General features: G+C 44.6%; 1 protein-coding gene across 4 annotated transcripts in view; it reads right to left on the reverse strand.

Annotated features, from left to right (window-relative positions):
- The window catches only part of FAM3C (FAM3 metabolism regulating signaling molecule C), a 57,073-nt gene extending 34,999 nt beyond the window's left edge, over nucleotides 1-22,074 (reverse strand). The window contains exons 1-5 of one of the 4 annotated variants that reach the window (XM_055146920.1): nucleotides 21,934-22,055; nucleotides 16,350-16,461; nucleotides 15,953-16,069; nucleotides 6,664-6,718; nucleotides 2,897-3,001 (exon numbers count right to left, since the gene is read on the reverse strand). In XM_055146920.1, coding sequence (XP_055002895.1) covers nucleotides 2,897-3,001; nucleotides 6,664-6,676 — 118 coding nt within the window. In that variant the 5' untranslated portion in view covers nucleotides 6,677-6,718; nucleotides 15,953-16,069; nucleotides 16,350-16,461; nucleotides 21,934-22,055. Of the gene's footprint in view, nucleotides 1-2,896; nucleotides 3,002-6,663; nucleotides 6,719-15,952; nucleotides 16,070-16,349; nucleotides 16,462-21,891; nucleotides 21,913-21,933 lie in introns of those variants that run through there. The other 3 variants (XM_055146928.1, XM_055146912.1, XM_055146937.1) reach the window with 3 other exon arrangements.
- Nucleotides 22,075-23,346: the final 1,272 nt, after the last annotated feature.

Raw genomic sequence — 23,346 nt, forward strand, 5'->3', positions numbered from 1 at the left:
AATTCAGAGAATTTAATACCCAGAGGTGAAACAGATTATTTTTGTAAATAAAAGAGGCTACTGCTCAAGTATAGAGTATGGGCATAGAACAGAACTGAAATTACACTCAGCAAATGGTGTAATTTGTAAATCCAGTGGTGCTAGGGATTAAAACCCCCGGGACATATTCTAACTCCCGACTCAAAAACCCTAATCCTCAATTACCTACACTCATTTTCCATTCAATCAGCATTTACTACCCACAGGGCCGAGCATCAAGATATCATCACCCTCATAACCCATTCTCCAGTAAAAGGGTTGAATCACTGTATCACTGTCATCCCACTGTTCATCAATTTGCTGGAGCGGGTGCCAGTAACGTCTCCATTCATCCTAGCCCTGATTTTAGCAGCCTTGCTTTACTCGTCCTTCCCAATGGTGCTGCATTGGAGGCTCTTTCAGGGTCAGGGGAATGAATATATGCAAAAAAAAAAAAAAAGGAAAAGAAATTCTATATTTCTTTTAGAATTTCTTTTAGAATTTACAATCTAAATTCTAAATTCTAAAACAGAATCAAACTAGTACCAAATTGATACATAACTACTATGCACTGGAGTGAACAGTTCAGGGGGAAAAATAAAAAGAGCAATGCATTCTAATAGAAAAAGATGGGTTTGGATATGATTTCTCTAAAGAAGGATGCTATTAGTTTTGGAAAAAGGAAAAGGCTTAACAGATGAGGGGAATGAGAAAGACATGTATAGTGGGGAACTGGTGTGAGCAAAGGCTGAGATCACAGGATGCGGAGTCTGTCTAGAGATCACGACGTGCCACTCTCGGCAAAGCGAGGGAGGCACTGGCTGGGGATGTTTGGAGAAGGCAGGTTGAGTGTCGGGCGTCTAGAGTTATTCTCCCAGAATCAAAGCACTACGGGTTCGTGGCTTTTAAGAGAATTAGTGCAGCAGTGATGAGATCAGAGGGCAGCAAGGATGCAAAAGAGCGGTCGAGACATCTGAGATGCCTATAGAAACAGTCCAGAGTGGACACCATTTAAACTAGGACCAGTAACTGGGCTCCACGCAGAATCCCCAGAGCCTGCAAGCCTTTACCCAAAGTGATTTTCTCTTGGGAACAATGGTCTATTGTTTTCCTTTTCTCAAAGATCCCTTATTTGTTATTTACTGAACCTCTGCCCAAGGTCTATAAAACAAAGTCTCTCCATTCCTTCAAAGAAAAACAACATGGATAACTCATCTCTGCCTGCACCACTCGTAATCTGCTTCCCTTGCCATTAATTGGCCTTTGTCAGCAGAGTTTCCTATAAGCACTGCTTGCAACACCGAACAAGACTGTGTGCCTTCAGAGCGCTTTCTGCCGCACCAAGGGCCACCAGGCCGGCTCCTTCGTAGGAAGGGGACCTGCCCACGGAGCAGCACTCCACTCTCACTCTGCCACAACCACTCTACGCTACCTTCTGGCGCCTTCATGAAGATCGTGGCTGAAACGCAAATTATTAAGAAAGATTAACAAGGCCATGAAGAAAGACAGCTGGACTGGCGGGGGGAGATTACAAGATTTGGAAAGACAGAAACTTGTGAAACTCCGGCAGAAGGAGAATTGCGGAGATCATGAATGTGGAAGAGAGTTCTCGGAGAAGCACGATCAGCACACAAGGCAATATTCAGTTCAATAAGAGGAGCACTTTTAAGTAATGACTCTAAAAGTCATGTCAATGACTCTAAAAGAAATGGCTGGGCAGGAACTGACACTACATGCCAAAGCTCTGGAGGGGCGGCAGCTTGGCCAGGCTGAAAGCCTGCTCCATGGAGATTCAGGCCCTTCCCAGACGAACTCACCAAAGTTCTCTGGAAAGTTTGTTGACATTGAAGTGTGAGAGGCTAAAAACTTGGCTTAGTTTCATTTGGCTTGAGACTAAATGTGAGAGGAAATGACTTAAGACGTGAGGATCACTACCAAGTATTAATTTATGAAAAGTAAAACCATTTAGAGAGACCTCAAAAAAAGGGTCTTTGAGGTCAAAACAGTGCTTTTGGGTTTCAGAGTCTCACTTCATATGTATTATATTTTGATGCCCTATGTCATGGGCTGGAGCGATAGCACAGCGGTTGGGCATTCGCCTTTCACTCGGCCAACCCGAGTTCGATTCCTCTGCCCCTCTCAGAGAGTCCAGCAAGCTACCAAGAGTATGGAGCCCACTTGGCAGAGCCTGGTAAGCTACCCGCACATATTGGATATGCCAAAAACAGTAACAATAAATCTCTCAATAAGAGAGGTTACTGGTGCCCGCTCGAACAAATCGATGAGCAATGGGATGACAGTGACAGTGACCCTATGTCATACCTTAAAGTTTATTTAAGTATTCAAAAGCTTTCCTGATTTCATTAACCTAAGGATTTTGTGTGAAAACTGGGTGATTAGTACATTCACAATACAAGCAACATTGAGTGGGTGGAAAGAAAATGCCACAGAAACAAAGAAATGGCAGAAAAGCTTGATGTCTTGCTGCAGTCAGCATCTAAAATGCACCATGACTTCTACTCACTTATTAAGTGCAGGTTTAGATTTTGTTTCAAGTTTTCTAGCAGGCACCTCACATAAACAATTTAGGCTTAGGTGTGATAGTTTCTAAAATGTGAATTTAGAATGCATGCTTAATGTTCCTAATCTTATATAAAATAGACCCCATTAAAAATGCTTATGCTCTGTGCTAAATTAATTTCAGAACCGGCTATTACATATTATAGGATAATCAAATGCATCACCTTAACAATGCAACTTACATTTTCTTCTCTAGACAGACTAAACAGTAAAAAGAGTCAATAATGACAACAGCTAAGAAGTTAAAGACAATCATATCAAATACAAGATTTAAGAAAGGGACAAAACCGAAACTTACCAAATAGATTTCCTAAACTTGCATCCATTTTTATTTCAAATACTTGAGAAATAACATAAAATGTCAGTAAAAATACTGCCACAGCTACCACCAACTTTGCAGCACCTACAGGGGAGAAATAATTCATCATGAATAATTCACCAACAAAACTTACAGTACTGCACTTCCAAGGGAAAAAATAATAACATTTCTTAAAAAAAAAAAAACATTATTTTTTTTTGAGGGGGGTGGTGTGGTGCACACCATGAAGTGCTCAAGGTTGATTTTTAGCTCCAAGCTCAAAATCACTTCCAGTGGGCTCAGGGACCATACGGGGTGCTGAGGATTGACCCTAGGTCAACTGTGTGCAATGCCAGCACCTTTTCTACTGCACTGAGGCCCTCCTTCCCCCCATTCTTAAGCCTAATAAGTTTCCACATTTTATCTATTTAATTTTAACCTGAGTTACAACAAGAACTATATCAACAATCCATCAAGAAGGGATTTTCCTAATCTAAGAATAATCATATTAGCCTATCAGTGTAGATAATAAATTTCCCTAATCATCTGCCTAATTTAATGTGTAAATAATGAACATCACTGCTTGGCTACACCAGCAAAGTATTATGGGCAACAGAGCTCAGCCACCAAATATGCCGATGACGTTACTTAACCTTTTCAAATGTATTAGTGTCTACTAATGACCTATTGTTGTCTTCTTGTGGGTCCATGTATTTTCATGTGTCTGCCTGGGGAGAATCCCAAGCAGCGCTCAGGGGACTAGGAGACACTTGGTTATACATGGTGTCACTGTGGAGGCCTGAAGTGTGCCCTGGGGATACAGTGCTACTCAGGCGTGTGTGCTCAGGAGATCTAGCCACGTCTTTCTTTACCCACTGTTCATGGGGACAACCTTGGGGACAAGTGAGAAGTAGGCATGTGGTACATATGGGGATCTGTACCACAAATACATGAAACTTTTTGTATTTCAAGTTTGAAATCTTAAAATATTACATTTACTATATTAAATACCAAGCTCCACCCGAGTCAACACTAAACTAGCTGACCACACATCAACTCTACATATCTGCACATAGACTAAATGCGTGCATATACACACACATAAGCATGACACATACATACAACACTTACGGATCCTACGGACCAAATGCTTTATGAACGTAATTTCATCTTCATCATTTTTTCAAAGTATTTTCATTGACCAATAAGGAAAATAAGGCCAGAACCACTTATGTAGGTTCACATGTCGGTGGCAGAACTAAGTCTTTAACACCTATGCATTTACACTGGAACGTGGGAGAAAGTAGGGCACGAAAGCTCTAAGAAAGAGAATGCTAAGAGGCTGAGAAACTAACAGGTAAGAGAAGAGAAAGCCCTGAGCGGAGCAGCCGTGGAGCCCAGTTGTCCCTCCACAGGCCGTCCCGGAGCTGATGTGAGGAAGCTGGCAGGTTCTGCTGGGGCCTGCATTCAGAGCCACCATTCAGCTCTGGACGCGGCAGTGCCTGCCCATACCACTGCACGGTTCCTAACTTTCCAGGACAATCTTCCTTCCTCCAGGCACTGGACTGAACTAACCCGAGTAGCTTCCTGTTCTTCACAAAGCGAAAAGCCGAAGCTTTAGGTGCTGAGCCCTTCCCATAAGAACACGGGCGAGGGCGAGGAAAGGCCCCGGGGGCAGCTCTACAGTAGAGCACGAGCCTGCGAGTCCTGGCACCATCCGCATGAAAAGATATTTCAAAGCAACCAGGCGTTTTTATTTGAAGAAGCTGGTTAAGACAATGATACGAAGCTAACCATCCTCGTTTAGTAAAAGTAGCTCAGAAAATGATCCAAACTATAGAAATAGTTTCAAATAACAAGCCCAGAGTAAATAACATTCTATCAATGAACGTTGGTATTGACTATAAAATATTTTAAAACTGACTAAAGTTAATTATAAGTGCATTAAATACAGCTTGTGAGAAAAAGGAAACTTGCTTCTATTCTTTCAAATCACTGTGTAAATAAAGTACTTTTAAGATATGCACGGTGGAGCCAGAGCAATAGTACAGCGGGTTGGGCATTTGTCTTACATACAGCCAACCAGTGTTCAATTCCCAGCACCCCATATGGTCCCCTGAGCACCACCACCAGGAGTATATGTGTGTGTATATATATATGTATATATATAATTTGTGTGTGTATATATATATATGTACATATATACACACACATATATATCATCCTGTTGTTCATCGATTTGCTTGAGCGGGCACCAGTAGCGTCTCCACTGTCAGACTTATTGTTACTGTTTTTGTCATATTGAATAAGCCACAGGTAGCTTGCCAGGCTATCCAAGAGGGACAGAGGAATAGAACCCGGGTCGGCCTCGTAAGGCAAACGCCCTACATGCTATGCTATTGCTCTAGTCCAAGCTTAAAAAACATTTTATTAAACAACAAACTCTAGTTTAAGGAACTCTGTTCCAGAGCTGGAGCAATAGCACAGCAGGTAGGGTGTTTGCCTTGCACACGGCCGACCCGGGTTCGATTCCCAGCATCCCATATAGTTTCCCGAGCACTGCCAGGAGTAATTCCTGAGTGCATGAGCCAGGAGTAACTTCTGTGCATCGCTGGGTGTGACCCAAAAAGCAAAAAAGGAACTTTGTTCCTTCAATACTTGTTGAGCTATTGAAAAAGGGACACTTGAATTACATGACCAAACCCCAATATTCAAATTTCTACAAAAGCATTATGAATCATTTGCACCTGATTCTATACAACTGGGACTAAAAACAAAGACTTGTTTATCCACCCAGACATTAAGTACTTCCAGGAGGTGCTGCCTAGAAGAAAATTTTGTTTCCTGGTAAGATGATAATTCAGACAGAAACTCTTGGTTTCAAAAAATTACATACTTTCTCCCATGTTGGCCACAGAGTAGAGATTTCATAGAGTGTGCATTCTATTACTGGCCGTGCTGGAGGAAGGACAGGGCTTAAGGGAACACATTTGTTCACTGCTGTTTCCAATTAACATACATGTCGCTGTATAATGTAATGGTCACTACTCTGAGGCCTGAGGGTACAGCAGGTAGAGCATTTGTGTTGCACACAGCCAACCCCAGCTCAATCACAGGTACTGCTTAGGGTCAGTCATCTGAGCCCCAAAATAGTGATCCCCTAAGTACAAACCAGGACTGAGTCCTAGGCACCAGGAGGCAGAGACCCATCCCAGGAAAAAATAATTATCTTAATACCATGACTATAAAGTGATGTCTCTCTTGTAATTTCTTCAATCTGCTGCCAAAGTAACAGATATTCTTTCATATAACCACAGGTGTGCAGATTGAACTTGAACTAACAAATAGTGACCTGGTCAAAAAACATTTTATTGAACTCTTCAAAAATACCAGATTAAAGTAAATGCACAGGAAAGACATAAGCTTTTTAAACGTTTTAACTCACTGTTCTCATTAAACTACAACTTAACATACCAAAAATCAATCTGTGTAGGTTGTCAAAATCAATCATTACATGGATGTTTATTAGGCAAACAAACTCAATGCATGAAAACAAAAAAACTGGAGCTATAACTTAAAAATATATGGCCATAAATAATTTTAAGGGAAGGGCTGCCAACTACATAAAATGACAAAGGCTTAGGGGGGAAAAAGTGTTCTTGCTCAGTTTCTCACTCAATACAAGGAAGCATTTACTGTCTCCTTGAGTTTGTACTAAACAGGTTATACGAAACATAAAACTGGTTCTACTGAATAAAATATCTTACCTGCTACCCTCATGTTTGGGTTTCCAGACTATGGCACTTTTCATGAAATATGTCCCTAAAATAAAAAAAAAAAAAAGTAACTTCATTAGTCTAAAATGAGCATTGTCCTGCAGATTGAGTTTAATTTGGAGTATTTAATTTGGCAATTAAACAAATGCCATTAACACTCTCAGATCATTTTCCAATACTGCAATGTGGGAGGCGGTGGGGGGCGGGGGTGGGGAGGCCATGACATCCCTGGGCCTGGCAGCTTCCACTGGACCATAACGAACTCTTGAATGGACGGTTTGTATTTTATGCCGCTGTGTCCCCAACACCCTGACTCAAGGAATAAATATGACCTGCCACCAAGCATGTGAATGGGAACAATGCCTTATTTAAAAAATGTGACTATAGATCGATAAGAAACTCTTGGTGTTCAGCTTGGACCTTCGATTCACACTTGGAGTCCAAAGAGGCCAAGCTGCCCAGCAAGCCACAGGAAAAATAACTTGGAGAAATGGAGCTCAGAGTCTGGGCAGCCTCCTGCCCCAGGCCTTGTGCGATGCCACTTCATTTTTAGTTCAACATAATTCAGATGACACTGTGACAAGCACTTACAGCAACGGCTAGTTATTTGAACACCCGGGTTCTTTTCCTCTTCGTGTTTCCAATTTAGGTTTGTAAAATAATACATTCAGGAGAGCAGAACTGAAATGTTAAACATGCTGGCAACTCTCATTACAGACCGGGCATGTAAGCGGCAAACGAAGAAATAATTCTGATGCTCCTCTCGTATCAATAAGAAACAGATGCTGGGGAAAAACTATCTGAGTATGTGCGTATTTCTCTAAGAAATACATTGAGATTGGTAAAATTTTATTTGGGGTGGGGAGGAGAGACAAGGGGGAGGGGTCACACAGGTGGGGGGTGGGGTATGGTATTTCTGGCTGATACTGAGGTTCGGCATGTTTAAGGCCAGTGCCTTAAACCTGCACTAGCTCTCCAGCCCCAAGCTAGGTAAAATTTTACAAAGATGTATTTGATGAGATATTCATGCCTCAATTCAACTGGACAGTTTCCACAGTCTACCCATTCTGCTCTATGCACAGGAAAGAAACACATAAGAAAGACTTGATTAGAAAATGGCATTTCAGGGACTGGAGTGATAGCACAGTGAGTAGGGTGTTTGCACTTGGTCGACCTGGGTTGGATGCCCAGCATCCCATATAGTTCCCCGAGCATCATCAGGAGTAATTCCTGCATGCGTGAGCCAGGAGTAACCCCTGTGCATCATCGGGTGTGACCGAAAAAGGAAAGAAAGAAAGAAAGAAAGAAAGAAAGAAAGAAAGAAAGAAAGAAAGAAAGAAAGAAAGAAAGAAAGAAAGAAAGAAAGAAAGAAAGAAAGAAAGAAAGAAAGAAAGAAAGAAAACGGCATTCATCAAAAGCTCCATAGTTATGATTCTATTTTGATGCTGATGTTTCAATGATGGCATCTGATCTAGCAATTCAAACAATACTTCACGGAACAATAATGGCATCTCCTAAGGGCCCCTAAAAGTAAGTGAGGCATCAGCTATACCTTTTTCACCAGAAAGGAAAGAAGGTCACGGGGCTGGAGCAATAGCACAGCGGGTAGGGCATTTGCCTTGCATGCAGCCAACCCAGGTTCAATTCCCAGCATCCCATATGGTACCCTGAGCACGACTAGGAGTAATTCCTGAGTGCATGAGCCAGGAATAACCCCTGTGCATTGCTGGGTGTGACCCAAAAAGCAAAAAAAAAAAAAAAAAAAAAAAAAGGAAAGGTCTGGGGGATACAGGGTACAGGGAGAAAGTGGGCTGACATCCAAAGAACCCAGTCTTATGTCAACGCCTTTTCCTCTACCCAATCTACCCTGAGGAAAACATCAACAGTAAAACAAGTACTGAATTGGGTGCCTTTATTTTTTCCTTCATTATCTTGAACACATTTACATAACAGGATATGACAGCATTATGTATCTATTTAATGCGGTTCTCCACAGACTTGGAAAATACTAAAAAAGAACGAGAGAGGTGCTGAAGTATCCCCAAGTCTTCATGCAACAGCAGGGGGGAAAAAACATAAACAAACCTTTCTTCTTGCTTCATAAAAAATATTTGGCTTTCCAAATGAAAACATCTAACTGGTTATAAATGCTCTTTTGGCTTCTATCAAAATTGAAGCTAAATGCACAACACACCACATGCTTCTCCCCCCTGCAAAAAATTCCAAAATAACTGCCTAGAAACTGTCTTCAACAGTGTGACAAGCAGTTGTGTGTACACTTGCTGTGCCCTTTCATGGATTCCATTCAGTACTGAGGAGACCACCCAGAACCATCACAGCCACCGTTTCACACCTGCCACCTGTCCACAACGACCTCCCAACAAGCCTGGTCTGAAAAGTATGCCCCCGTGACCACAATACATGCAACTACCCAGGGTTTAGCAGAAGACAAGGACTGCCCGTTTAAACTGCTCAGGAGTTCGGTAAAAATCCCATCAAATCTCAGTCACAAGTTTAGATTGCTGAAGCAGCAAGTGAACGGTGCAGGAGTGTAAATGAGTCTAAGGAAAGAGCGCAGAGTACCCCTCTGAGTAAATTGAGGGCTACTATTATATGGACTGGAGTGATAGCACAGAGGGTAGGGTGTTTGCCTTGCATGGGTTCGATTCCTTTGTCCCTCTCAGAGAGCCTGGCAAGCTACCCAGAGTATCCCGCCCACACGGCAGAGCCTGGCAAGCTCCCCATGGCGTATTCAATATGTCAAAAATAGTAACAAGTCTCACAATGGAGATGTTACTGGTGCCCGCTTGAGCAAATCCATGAACAACAGGACAACAGTACTACAGTGCTATTTACAATGTGATCGTTTCAGATCATCCTGATCTGCCTTAGGAAGACCTTTTTATTTATTTATTTTGGGTATTAGAATCACATCCAGCAATGCTCGGGGCTTACTCCTGGCTGCGGTCAGGGATCACGTCTGTCTGGTTTGGGGACCATATGTGGTACCCAGGGATCAAACCAGGGTGAGCTGTGCACAAGGCAAGCACCCTACTGCTGCACCATGGCTCCAGCCCAGGAAGTCAGTAAAAAACAAACAAACAAATAAGCAAGCTCATCATCATTATAGATAATAAGCACACACTTTGTGGAATCAAGTATAAATAAACCTCCAGCTAAATTCCCAACTGGGAAGAGAACAGGTCAAAAGCAAGTGAACATAACTGTAAAAAGATTTTAAGACAAAAAGGTCTCTGCTAGAAATTCAGAGCTCTATGGTCTAAAGGCAAAGAAAAGGGGAGAGGAGGAGACTAGTGTTATTTTAATTAATTCATTAAAAAAATAGATATACAGAGTCGTGGGGCTGTGGCAACAGCTCTTCTACCGCCCGTGCCCCCCCACCCCCCACCCTGCAGGCTGAACACTTCTGAAACCTCAGGCCAGGTTAGCCGAGGATTTCTGGGTTTTGGCTCCAGGTCCTATTTTAGGGCATTTGGGAAGCCCCCCCGCCCACCCACCAACACACACAATGCAGAGGAAGAAAAGAGAAAAATTAGTCAATTACAAAAATGAGACCACTGATGACAAGGGAAGAACATTTTAGGTAATTTTTGAGACAGTCCATTCATGAAATATACTTGTCCAGAAAAGTGAGGCATAGGTCGATGTGACAAGTGCTGTCATTGAAGATCAATCAAACTAGTGAAGCATACACCATCGGGGAGTCCACAAGCACGAGGACCTCCAAGACACCCCCCCAGACAATGACTGACACTCTCTCTGGATAAACCCTCACCATGCCTAAGGCCTGGGCCAAAGAGCGCTAAATGAGGATCTCAGATGGGCAGACTGGATTACTGTGGATGGCTTAACCGTTTCCTTCAGCCCAACTAACTCAGGTCTCAGTACAGTCAGAAAAAAACAAATGTAGGGGCTGGAGCAATAGGGCGTTTGCCCTGAACAGGGCCAACCCTGGTTGGATTCCCAGCATCCCATATGGTGCCCCGAGCAATGCCAGGAGTAACTCCTGAGTGCAGAGCCAGGAGTAACCCGAGCATCTCTTGGTGTGATTAAAAAAGCATGTGTGTGTGTAGTGTGTGTGTGTATATATATACACACACACACTACACACACACATACACACACACATACACACACACACACACATATGTATGTATTTCCCAAGTCAGGTTCGAATAAGCAGGCATTATCCTAAAATCAACTTTAGGAACAATAGTTGAAAATAAGACGTGTTCTTTCCTAGTGAAAATGAAGGTGAAGCACCATCAAATGAATTAGAGGGCTCCTTATCCACAAAATAAGTCATAAAAACAATTATTTATCAGGACGAAAAAGCCTTACCAGCTAGCCTGAAGTAGTAATAATGCCCACACGGCAGTATCACTCTTCTTTTATTTTATGCCTCCAAACAGTCCGGCTTAATGGCTATTATCACCATATTATAGCCAAGGCCAAAGGATTTGTCTAAAGACCTAAGAGTAAGCAGTCGATAGTACAAACAAGTCCACTCCCATTTTTACCCTAGTAGTTCACAGACAAATACTAATATAAGTGGCCTGTTGACAAAATTCCATGCCACCCAATTTAGCTTTTATAAACTGCCCTGGGAATTGCAAACCTCTGATGCCAACTAGTCACTCCAGCCACAGGACAGTCTAAATGACTTAGCAGCCATATTAGAAGCCCTGTCCCAGACAGAAGTCAGACATCAACATGAAGCCTGCACCCCACCATGGGTGAAGATGAGAGTAACAAACATCCCTTTATTAAACCAGAGAAAAGCATTAACGAACCCTCCGAATGTGGCTGAAAAGCAGCTAAGGACAATGCATACATATATGGGTCTACAGTGTTCTAATAACGCCTCACTTATGGACTCTCAAATTTAAATTTCATAAAACTTCCACATGAAATATGTTCTTTTGACTTTTCCCGCCAAACACCATTTAAAATAATGTAAAAGAAATGATAACTTGTGGACCGCATACACCAATTTCCTATCTCACGATAAAAGAATTAAAAAAAAAAAAGTTAAAAACAAAACAAAAAAATCCTACAACATTTTTAAGGGGCCAGATATAGGAGTGGTAGAGTAAGAGCATTGTATGCAAAAGACACAGCGTTGCATGCTCTCCTAGAAACGCTGGCTGTCAGCCCCACAATAAAACTAATTTTTTTGGCTTTTAAAATGTTAGACTAAAAATATTCCCAGGACCCGAAAGCTAGGGCTGGAAGTAAGGTGTTTGTCTTGCTGATGAGGTTGACATTGGTTTGATCCCCCAACACTGCATACGGTACCCTAAGCACGAACAGGAGTCATTCTGGAGCACAGGCCCAGGAGTAAACCCTGAGCACTTCTGGGTGTATACTCTCCCCACCCTCCCCCCAAAAAAAAAATCTTTCCTGACCATGTCTAATATTCCAGTGTTTTTAACTCTTGGGCTACCTTCAGGACACACGATTCCCATAAGGCATCTATTATTCCTCTTAGAAAGCACACCAACAGCATAGGGCAGATCGCACAGTCTGACCATCGGGGTTCAGGCCTAGAACACTTTCAGAATCAATGGCTCTCCATGAAGGAACACACACTCCTTGAGAAAAACTAAATGAGTCCTCTTCCAAAAAGGAAAGGAAAAACTCCTTAGCCTCCCACATATCAAATACTAAAGACAGAAAACAAGTCTCTAGATTTTTGAAGCAATTCCCAGAGATTAAAAGGAAATTAATTAAAATCAATTCTGTTGTAATCATTTTATTAACGGTCAAGTTGTTTGGGGGGAACTGATACTGCCTTTTTGTTTATCATGTAGGTGCTTAAAAGTAACTCTTTTTTTTAAAGAGTTATATGGATGTATAAGGTTGATGCTGGGTCACTGTCATCCCGTTGCTCATCGATTTGTTCGAGCAGGCACCAGTAATGTCTCTCATTGAGAGACTTATTGATACTGTGTTTGGCATATCCAATACATCACGGGTAGCTTGCCAGGCTCTGCCGTGCGGGCCCGATACTCTTGGTAGCTTGCCAGGCTCTCCGAGAGGGGTGGAGGAATCAAACTCGGGTCGGCCCTGTGAAAGGCAAACGCCCAACCGCTCCAGCCCGATGCTGGGTCAACTTTCAAAACTCCAAATATTTAGCTAAAAAACTTTAATAAAAACTTATCACTTGAGTAGATGCAGACATCTATGAGATGTGTTCACCAGATGCTACCGCCATGCACACACCTTGAACAGGACACCATCACAATAAAGCAAGGCCAGGAGATAGTCCAGGGGATAAGGTGATGCTCGTTGGATCCCTGGCACCAACTGTGGTCCCCCAAACAGGGCTGGGAGTGATCCCAAGAATCAGCCCTCACCATAAGCTACCGTGCCACCCCCAACAGAACCCACATAAAACAAAATGAGCCGGGGCTGAGAAGAATGCATCCATTCGAATGGACAACCATGTATCTGCTATCACTGTCTAACACAGTGTGAATGTGACCAGTTTTTTACGAAGAGTAAATAATACAAAAAAATCCAATGACTAACTTAAGGAAGTATCATTTTCAACGTCAGAGTGAGTTAACAGACTGGAATGCATATGTAGGGTCGAGGTTCAGTTCCCAGAACCACACCCTGAGAACCACCAGGAGCAAGCCCTGAACATCCAGCCAGGCCCTGAGCACCACCAGCTATGGCTCAAAAGTTTTTCTTAAAAAAAAGAAGAAGTATTAAGAGTTTTCCTTTTAATAAGACACTGATTATCAAAGGTGAGCTCTCCAGGAATTTTCTAGAGCCAATAAGAACTTTTTCAAAAGATCAATAATGAATATTTAAAAATATGCACAGCTGTAGCATGGCTTTCAAAAAGTTGAGATTACATAGCAACAGCAAAATTTTTTACATAAAAGCTCAGCACTGGAGAGCTAGTACAGCAACTCAGGCACTTGCCTTGCACGTCTCTGACCTAAGTTCAATTCCCAGCACCCCATATGGTCCCCAGAGCACCGCCAGGAGTAATTCTTGAGTGCAGAGTCAGGAATGAACCTGGAGCATTGCCAGGTGTGACCCCAAAACTAAGAACTAAGGAAGAACTAAGTAAGTCCTCTGGGGAAAAGAAAAAAATGTAATGTTCAGCTGAAATCTACAGGAAGACAGGAGGAATCCGGATGCCTGGACTTCTAAGTTACCTGACCAGTTTTCCTTCGTTTACCAAGCAGCGTCATATTAAAACTACACTGAAAAGAGGACTAGTATTTAAATGAGGCATCTGAATAAGAACAATCAAAAATACACTGTGGAAACACATAAACGACGTGAAAAAGTTTTAACTCACTCCAGGAATGTTAGCAATGACTAATAATGTAGTATGTTTGGACTACTACGTTGTGTGGAAGGGATCTGGCCTTTCTCAACAGTCCACCATTGACCTCTCTACCCTGTGTATTTTTGTTAGTTTTTTGGGTCACACCCAGGGGTTCTCAGACCTTACTCCTCGCAGGCCCAAAGACCTATATGCGATGCTCGGGGCCAAACTCAGGTTGGACACATACATGGCAAGGGCCTTACCAGCTGTACCATCTCTCTGGCCCACTACCTTGTAGTTACTTAATTCTCCTATCAGTAAGTAGAGAGAAAACTTTAGAAAAAGTCTGTCTAATCAACAGCAGCTAGATAAAGGTCCATTCGTCTAAGTATTAAAAAAATGTCAAATGAGAACCATCATCCTGACATCTGTCCCTCCAGTGGAGCCAGGAACCTGGCTCAAATCTTGCACATACCTTGCACACATGGATTGGAGCAATAGCACAGCGGGTAGGGCATTTGCCTTGCACTTGACCGACCTGAGTTCGATTCCTCCATCCCTCTCGGAGAGCCCGGCAAGCTCCCGAGAGTATCCCGCCCGCACGGCAGAGCCTGGCAAGCTACCCATGGCGTACTGGATATGCCAAAAACAGTAACAAGTCTCACAATGGAGACTTACTGGTGCCCGCTCGAGCAAATTGATGACCAATGAGACAACAATGCTACAGTGCTACCTTGCACACATAAGCTCCAGACTTTGACCTCTGGAACCATATGCCCCTTCTCCACCCCAGTCCCCCAGCGTGTGACTCAGATGACCCAGAAACCCTTGGCGCTCAGTGTCAAGAAGGAAGTGATCAGTACTTAAGGAAACGAAACCCAAAAAACTGGTTCGGTATCTACTAAATCATTCAAGGGGCAAAACCTACCCATGAAGTTGGTCTCAAAACAGTGGAAGAAGTGACCACACCTTCTAGCTTGAGAGCAAAGTGTTCTGTATGATTCATCTCAGTGCTCAGAAATACAAAGGTTGCTGAACTCCTGCAACCAATGAATTCAAGGATCTGAGGTTCTTTCCTCTTCAGAAATGTGAGACATAATAATGATGAAACGTTTCAGTGGATCAATTCACCGAGGATTCTGTCAGTAGGTCAAGCCAACTAAACTGCCATGTGCTCCGATCTCCCTCACACCTCCCAAGCCAGAGAGAGCTAAGAGCAGCCTTTCCCGGACAACCATATTTCACTTTCCAAGATAATACTGTTGAAGCAAGCCTCAGAGGCTAGCGGCTGCTCTTGACTAAATTCTCACCAATCCCGGGGGCAGATCTATTCTAACTCACAGCTGTAACACAAAGCTCTCAGTGCCCGATAAGCCACAAATTGAATTCAGGTGGCCGGGCCCTGCCACCGGCATTCTCTTAACCTGACCGTGACCTCTACATCCTGAAACTGCTTGTATAGGACAGCAGGTGGCCAGTGGACCTATGATCAGGAAGCTGGCACTGGTGAGGCTAGGAACAGAAAAAGCGGTGAGAGACATCAAATAATCAGACCACACCTGATGTAAAGATATCAAGTCATGCTTTCACTAAGAAAACAGGACTAACAAACTGTGAGTTACTAAACCACGAATGAGCTAGAAAAAAAGACTTCTGAAGAGAAGGGAAAGGAAGGAATTACAGCCAAAACTGGAGTTGCAAGTGAAAACAAAGTCATCACTTAATACATCTTCATTACAAACTTCAGGTAAGGATACCTTATATTCAACTATTATAAACAAGTATTTTACATGGCAAAAAATTCCAAAGAATGTTGCATGGTTCTTTTATCTCAGTTTCTAGTACCAGGTACCCAGGTACCCAGAACTATATCTGATTCTAGGTACACGATAATTCCTTCATTTTAACCTGTCTTAAGATGGAATGGGGAGCGGCTGGAGAGAGATAATCAGCACCCAGGGTGCTTACCTTACACACTGCCACGCCAGGTTTAATTCTAGGCAATCCACAGGGAACTCCAAGCCAGCCAGGAGTAATCTCTGAGCACAGAGTCAGGAGTTAGCCCTGGGCACCACTGGGTGTGGCCTCCAAAACAAAACATAAGAACGAAACAGATGGGGTAAAGTTCACAATCACTCTTTTTTTTTTCCTTAGCAGTGTACAGCTGTACACAAACAATTCTGCTGCTTCCCTCTTAGATTCAATGAAATATCACCTCAGGTTCTCTGTGAACTCCATGCCACAAGGTCACAGTTACTGATGGGCCTTTAAAAACGCACTCTTCTGTGTTTCTATACACAGTAGAACAACTAATGCGCAAAGGCCACAGAAACTAGGAACTGTTCTTAGGGTAAGAGAAGCTTACCCTGCAGGGCACAGGGCAGCCGGGCGGGGAAGCGGCCACCCTGCTGGAGGGCGTGGCGTTGGGATGTTTTATGCATGAAACCTTGCATTAACAGGACTGCAAACCATGGTGCCTGAAATAAAAATAATAAATCAACACACACTCCTGGGCCCCAAATCCCTAGAACGGGAAGATGTAAACTCCTCCAATTTTAACAAGCTCCAGCGATGACTCCCATCCATGCTCAGCTCTGCACGACACCAATGCAATCCCAAAGCAGGGGTTGGCGGAGGCGGAACTGAGCTAGCCGCCTCAAAAAAACTGTATCACTCTATCACCGTCATCCCATTGCTCACTGATTTGCTCAAGCGGGCACCAGTAAGTCTCCATTGTGAGACTTGTTGTTACTGTTTTTGGCCTATCAAATATGCCACGAGAGCTTGCCAGGCTCTGCCAAGCAGGCGGGATACTCTCGGTAGCTTGCGGGGCTCTCCGAGAGGGATGGAGGACTCGAACCCACATCAGCCACGTGCAAGGCAAATAAATGCTCTACCTGCTGCGCTATTGCTCCAGCTCCCTCAAAAAATAAAAATAAAAAATAAAGAATCAAAGGTAGGATTCAAATAACATGAATATTATAAGTCTGGTGGGTCTGGCAGTGGGGGGGGGTAATGGGGGGGCTAGGTCTAGAGATGGACAAATTAATCTGGAGACAGGGTGCCAAAGAACACATCAGAGAGGGCTCCTGGGTGAAAGATGGCAACCTGACAGATGTGAATTCTCCTCTTTCCTCATCTACAGAAGCAGAAGTTTGCTTTAAAAAAGTTATCATCCGGGGCTGGAGCAACAGCACAGCGGGTAGGGCGTTTGCCTTGCACGCAGTCGACCCGAGTTCGATTCCCAGCATCCCATATGGTCCCCTGAGCACCACCAGGAGGAATTCCTGAGTGCAGAGCCAGGAGTAAACCCTGTGCATCGCTGGGTGTGACCCAAAAAGAAAAAAAAAAAAGTCATCATCCATTTGAAGAAATGAAATGATGATTAGATTTCTGAGGCTAAGAACAAAAGTTCTTACTTTTGTAGACCAAACGATTTTTTGTTCTGCCTGTTCCTTAATAGTTGTACAATTATTGATTAAATAAACTGCTGTCATCTTAAAAGACCTACACCACCCAGAAAATAATGGAGAACTGGGTGGACAGAAATAGCTGGTATTGACACAAGTGGCAAAAATGAGACTACTCCCATTTTAACATAAGTGACCAGTTAATCTCTAATCTCTACAATGAGATTAGAGCAAGGCACAAACTTACATAAAGGAGCAATAGCATAGCAGGTAGGGTGTTTGCCTTGCATGCAGCCAACCTGGTTCGATTCCTCTGTCCCTCTCAGAGAGCCTGGCAAGCTACCGAGAGTATCCCGCCCGCATGGCAGAGCCTGGCAAGCTACCCATGGCATATTTGATATGCCAAAAACAGTAACAAGTCTCACAATGGAGACGTTACTGGTGCCCGATTGAGCAAATCGATGAACAACTGGAGGACAGTGCTACAGTGCATATCTTCTGATCTTATCATGTTTACATATATCAGATTAGGGAGTTACCTCTTCTGAAGAAATGTTTCAACATTCCTTGGCTCTGTGCTCAGAAGTGACCCCTGTGGCGCTCAGCGGACCAAATACAGTGTTGGGGATGTAACCAAGGTCAGTCACAGGCAAGGCAAGAGCCTTACCGCTGTCTCTCCAGCCCCTCTCACACTATCTTTAAGTTACCTGCAGAATTTAACTACATGGGACAACACCATTAGTCAAATCTATACAAAGAAATGGAAGTGCAAAGTGGATCTCTCTGGCCAAGGGTCCTGGGTGGCACATCATTTTTTCCACAACAATGCCAGTTAGCAGCCAAATTGGTAAGACATTTCAAATACGACATTTTCTGAACCACTTAAAGTATCATTTTTTATTGACCCCATGTCTTTCTAAACATTTAATGTTCAATACAAAACTTATAAAAAGTGGTGCAATAAGAACTCTGGAATCATCTGCCACACTAAAGCAAGTACTACCACATACCTATCCATGAGTGGGTTAGCCTTTCCTCAAGTTATTTTCAGAACATTAGGTAGTAAACACTTCAAGGAAAAATGTTTAGAGGCCAGAGCAACAGTACAGTAGGCAGAGGTGCTTGCCTTGCATGAGGCGACCAAGGTTCAATCCTTAACATCCCGTATGGACCCTCAAGCACTGCAGGGTATGACCTTTAAACAAACTCTCGCTCCCCCCACCCCCCAAAAAGCCTAAAAGTCACCATATTTAATGGCCACTTAAGTGTAGCTAGTGGCATGGACAGATACTTAGCACCGCTGGTGCCATCCCAGTACTTAAGTTAGCATTTTGCGAACCTCTGATAAAAACCGATTCAGGAGCTGATTCAATAAATATATTCACCCTAGCACATAAAACTGTGACCAGAGTCCATCAATGATCAGATGTGTGGGGCCCATATCCATACATGAAATATTATCCAGCCATAAAGTAGAATGAAATACATTATCACAGCACAGACAGACCAGTCAAATACATCCAGGGAAAGAAGTCACATACAAATGACCACATTTTATATAGAATAGGCAAATTTGTACAGGATGAAAATGCTAGATAGCCCAGAGGTTGAAGGGACAAGGGAAGGGAGTAACCGCTCAATAGATACATTCTCTTCTGGGAAGGAAATGTTTTGGAAATAGAGATAATGGCTGTACAGTGCACTAGACGCATGCCACTGGGTTCTAAACAGTAAGTTTAGTGTAATATGGATTAAATTTAATTTTTTAAGGAAATTGAAAGCACTTGTGTGAAACATTAAAAAAAAATTGATGACCAGCACACACACACATACACACACGCATATGAACTAGGTTAGAAATAAGGGACCTATAAACAATAGAATAGTTTCCATCAAATGGGGAAGACTAATAATGAGAACAATGGGGTAAACTGGAAACAGAAGAACTGATTAAAATACAAACTTCATTGTTGAGAAAATCTGAGAAAGTTAGCATTCAATATCAGGATGATTTATTTTTGAATCACAAAACCCTTTAAAATTTAAAAAGGTCTTGAAAGCAACAAATTGCATAATTTTTTTTTGATGAATGCCATTTATGAACTAAATTTAAAGTTACTGGAAAAAAAATCCAAGTTATCGAATTCCAAGGATCCGAATCCTTCTGGACTGAGTTTAAAACATTTTTTCACCGTTGTTTTCAGCTTTGCAATAGAAAGAACCTTTGTGAAATCTAACTCCCCTTCCCACCTTTGTTTCTTGGGTCTTACACCTTAGAGCTCTAACAAATAAGTCTGAAATGGGAAACACAACAAAAACATGCCCAGGAGAAAGTCATTACTAACTTACAATTATCCCTGACACCTGCATTCAGGATTTCTTAAATTTTCTGCACTTGTGACTCTCTTTCACTAGACATTTTTACATGACACCAAGTATGTAGGCAAAATAGGTATACAAATGAAATGATAATAAATCATTAAGAACTCTATTGTTTAAAACACCTCCCACATACCATGACTATGGGGTTGCCATTCAGTCCAAGAAGCTAAGCTTGCACATCGCAGGTACTCTCATAGTTTTCATATAAGAATGTTTGCACACTTAGAGCCATCATTTAAAATCTCAAATACTTGGAAAAGAAATGTAAAACTCTTATGACAACCCCAGGGGAGTGCTATTTGCCATTCAGAAACCCGTTTCCACTCTCCAACTAATTTTCCTTTTTAAAAGATTTTCATTAATTACTGAAAGATAAATCAGCAATGCCTATGATGGCAATTCAAATTAAAGAGCCCTAAGTGTAATATAACATCCCTTAAGTCTATTTTGATTATTTCTGAAACAGAAGCCCTGGACGATGGTAATTTGGGAAAGATCTGGTCTGAATTCATTTTTTAAAAATTTACTTTGGGTGATTCTGGGAAGTCAGTCTGGCTAATAGTCATTTACTTCATCCAACTTTTTCTTTTGCTGTTGTTGTTATTGAGTTTTTGTCTGCTTGGGGGCCACACTTGACAATGCTCAGGGAGCACTCCTGACGATACTGGAGGACCAAAGGAGATGCTGGAAATCGAATATTGGGGTTGGCTGCCTGCAAGACAAGTGCCTTAACCACTTGATTATCTTGATTATCATGATTATCTTTCTGGCCCCATCCTTCTAATCTCTTGCTATGAACAGAAAGTTCTTTTCATCTTACGATGATCAAGGCTTGACACTCATTCATGAGCTGAGCAACATTACAGCGAATTTGTGAGAATTAACACATTTATAATTGTTGGGGGGAGGGGGAGAGGATGACAAAGTGGCTTAATCAGAAATGAGCCAGAGCAATCAAGAGACTGTGTACATTCAAATGATACAAACAAAAAACCAACTCTGATTCTGCCAATTTCTAAGAGAACAACACGTTTGGAGATCTCTTTGTCTGGAAATCCATAGACAACGGAAAACGTGCCTGTTAACACCACTAGCCCTGTGAAGCGAAGAGTTCCAGGGCTGTGGGATCCCCTGCCAGTACCACCCTCCCGGAACGTCTAGGCGATCAGCATCACAGATGCAAACGTGCAAAGAGAGAGAGGGGGGGGGGGGGAAAGACCTGCACCTCGGCAGCACTTGGCACAGCGCGCGCGTCTAATCTCATCGAGCATCATCACTGCATCCGTTTATTTCTAACTTCAACTTTAGAGAAGACCAAATTCTAGGGCATTAGGTAACAGTTCTATATGAACTTAACCTATGTCCCCCGCCGCCCCCTCTCCCGTGCCGGGGGAGTGGGAAAAAAAAAAAATCGCTTATAGCGGAGGATGGAAAAAAATAAAAAGCCCTCACACACCCACACACAAAAAAAAATCACAGCTGGAGATCTCAATCTCCATTCATCAACACGTCACTACTTAGACCTCGAGTCCCGAAGCGTCCCAAACTAAGAACTTTTGCGAACAGCGGAAAACAAACTGGGGGGGGGGATGTTGTGCGGGTGGTGGGGGAGCTGGGATGGGGAGATGGGCGGGGAGGAACGCGGGGGTGAGGGGGGTGGGTGTGTTAGGGTGGGTGGCAAACCAGCAGGAAAGCAGCAGGTTCAGCATCGGGGACGGGTGGACACCCAGGGGGCCGGCCGGGTTGGCCCAGGACGCCCCGTCTGGGGCACGAGGGAAACTTTGCCGAGCGAGCCGCGCCGGCCGCGCGCCCAGTGCCCGGGCTCCGGCGGCGGGTCCCAGCCCGGGAGCCGCGGCGCGCGCTCCGGGTCCCCGGCCGAGCCCAGGTGCGGGCGCCGTCCCGCCCCGCCCCGCCCGAGCCGCCGGGGCGCGAGAGGCCGCGCCGGGGGATGCTCGCGCGCCGCCGCGGCGCCCCCCGACCCCACGCCCACCCCCACCCCCACCCCCACCTCCACCTCCACCCCGGCTCCCAAGCCCCCTGCGGGCCCGCCCCCCGTCCGCAGCCGCCCCGCGGGGGGGCTCCCCGGGCCGCCCCGCAGCCGCCCTCCAGCCCTACCGCGCTCGCTCGCGCCCGCCGCCGCCTCCCGGCCCCGCTCACCGGCCTCCCCCCGCGCTCGCTCCCGCCGGAGGCCGAACGCAGCCCGCGCCGCCGCCGCCGCCGCCGCCCGCCGCGCCCTCCGCCTGCTCAGCCCCGAGAGCGGCCAGGAGGAAGCCAGCTCGCCGCCCCGCCGCCGCCGCCCCCGCCGCCCCGCCGCGACCAATGGGCCCCCGCCGCCGGGAAGCCGCGCCCGCCCCCTGGCGGTGGAGGACCGAGCGGCCGCCCCGCTGCTGCGCGGCGCGCCGGGGCCGGGCGGGAGAGCCGAGGCCCGGGGCGGCCAGCCCGGCCCGCCGCGCTCTCTGGCCCCGCGGCTTCCCCCGTCCCCGCCCGGCTCCGCCCAGCCCTGCGGCACCCGGCCCTGCCACGTGTGAGCCGGGCTGGGGGGGGCCGGCGGAGCGCGCCCGGGGGCTCCCCGGGAGACTTAGGGAGGGTGGGGGGAAAAGGGGCCACGCCCTGGTCCCCCATTTCTCAATCGCACCCTTTCTTCCGTAATCCTAGCAGCTTAGAGGCAGAAATTTTTTCTATACGCCAAGCCCAGGGGAATCTAGGACCTTAGGCAAAGCCTTCCGATTTTTTTTTTTTTTGGTTTTGAATTTGTACCTGGCGGTGCTCACGGTTTTACTCCTGGTTCTGTGCTCAGGGATCACGCCGGATAGGGCTGGGGGACTCTATGGGGTGACGGGGATCGAATCCGGGAGGACTGTGTGCAAGGAAAGTGACCTAACTGCTGCCCTACCAACTTCGTTCTTGTTTGGGGTTTTGTTGGTGGTGGTGGTGTTGGGGTCACACCTGGCAGTGCTCAGGGATTACTCCTGACTCTGTGCACAGGGATTACTGCTAGTGTGCCGAGGGGGATTAAGATTGAGGACCCTATGGGATGTAGAGATTGAACAGGGTCCGCTGCGTGCAAGGCAAAAGTCCTAGCCACTGTAATGCACAGCTCTGGCCCCGCCGATGTTAATAACTTTAAAGCTAACTAAACCTTGGTAAAAGTACTTCCTGTCGAGTGGGAGTCATAAGACAGCGAGTAGGGCTCTTGCAAGGCCCACCGAGTTTTAGTCATGGTCATTCCATATGGTCCTCTGACCCAGGCCAGGAGTGTATATCTGGGCGTGGCCCAGAAACCAAGAAATCATTCCTTCCTCCATTCACTAGAATTCCAATGTCAGAGGTTTGTCCCGGAGGAGAACAATGACGTAGTGCTTCGATTATGTGTGGCATGTTCATTTTATTTAGCAACACAGTAGTTTGGAAAAGGGTCTCCTGTAAGGCATTCTTACAAGAATAATGTCCATAGCTGTGAAGTCAGTGCAAATCCCATTATACAGAATCCAAGAACAGAAGTGCGTTTCATGATCCATAGTAATACTCGACCTTGATTAAAAACTAGGAACGTGTTACCTATCAGGCAAA

The sequence above is a fragment of the Sorex araneus genome, chromosome 1 (assembly GCF_027595985.1).
Source record: "Sorex araneus isolate mSorAra2 chromosome 1, mSorAra2.pri, whole genome shotgun sequence".
Lineage (NCBI taxonomy): Eukaryota > Metazoa > Chordata > Mammalia > Eulipotyphla > Soricidae > Sorex > Sorex araneus.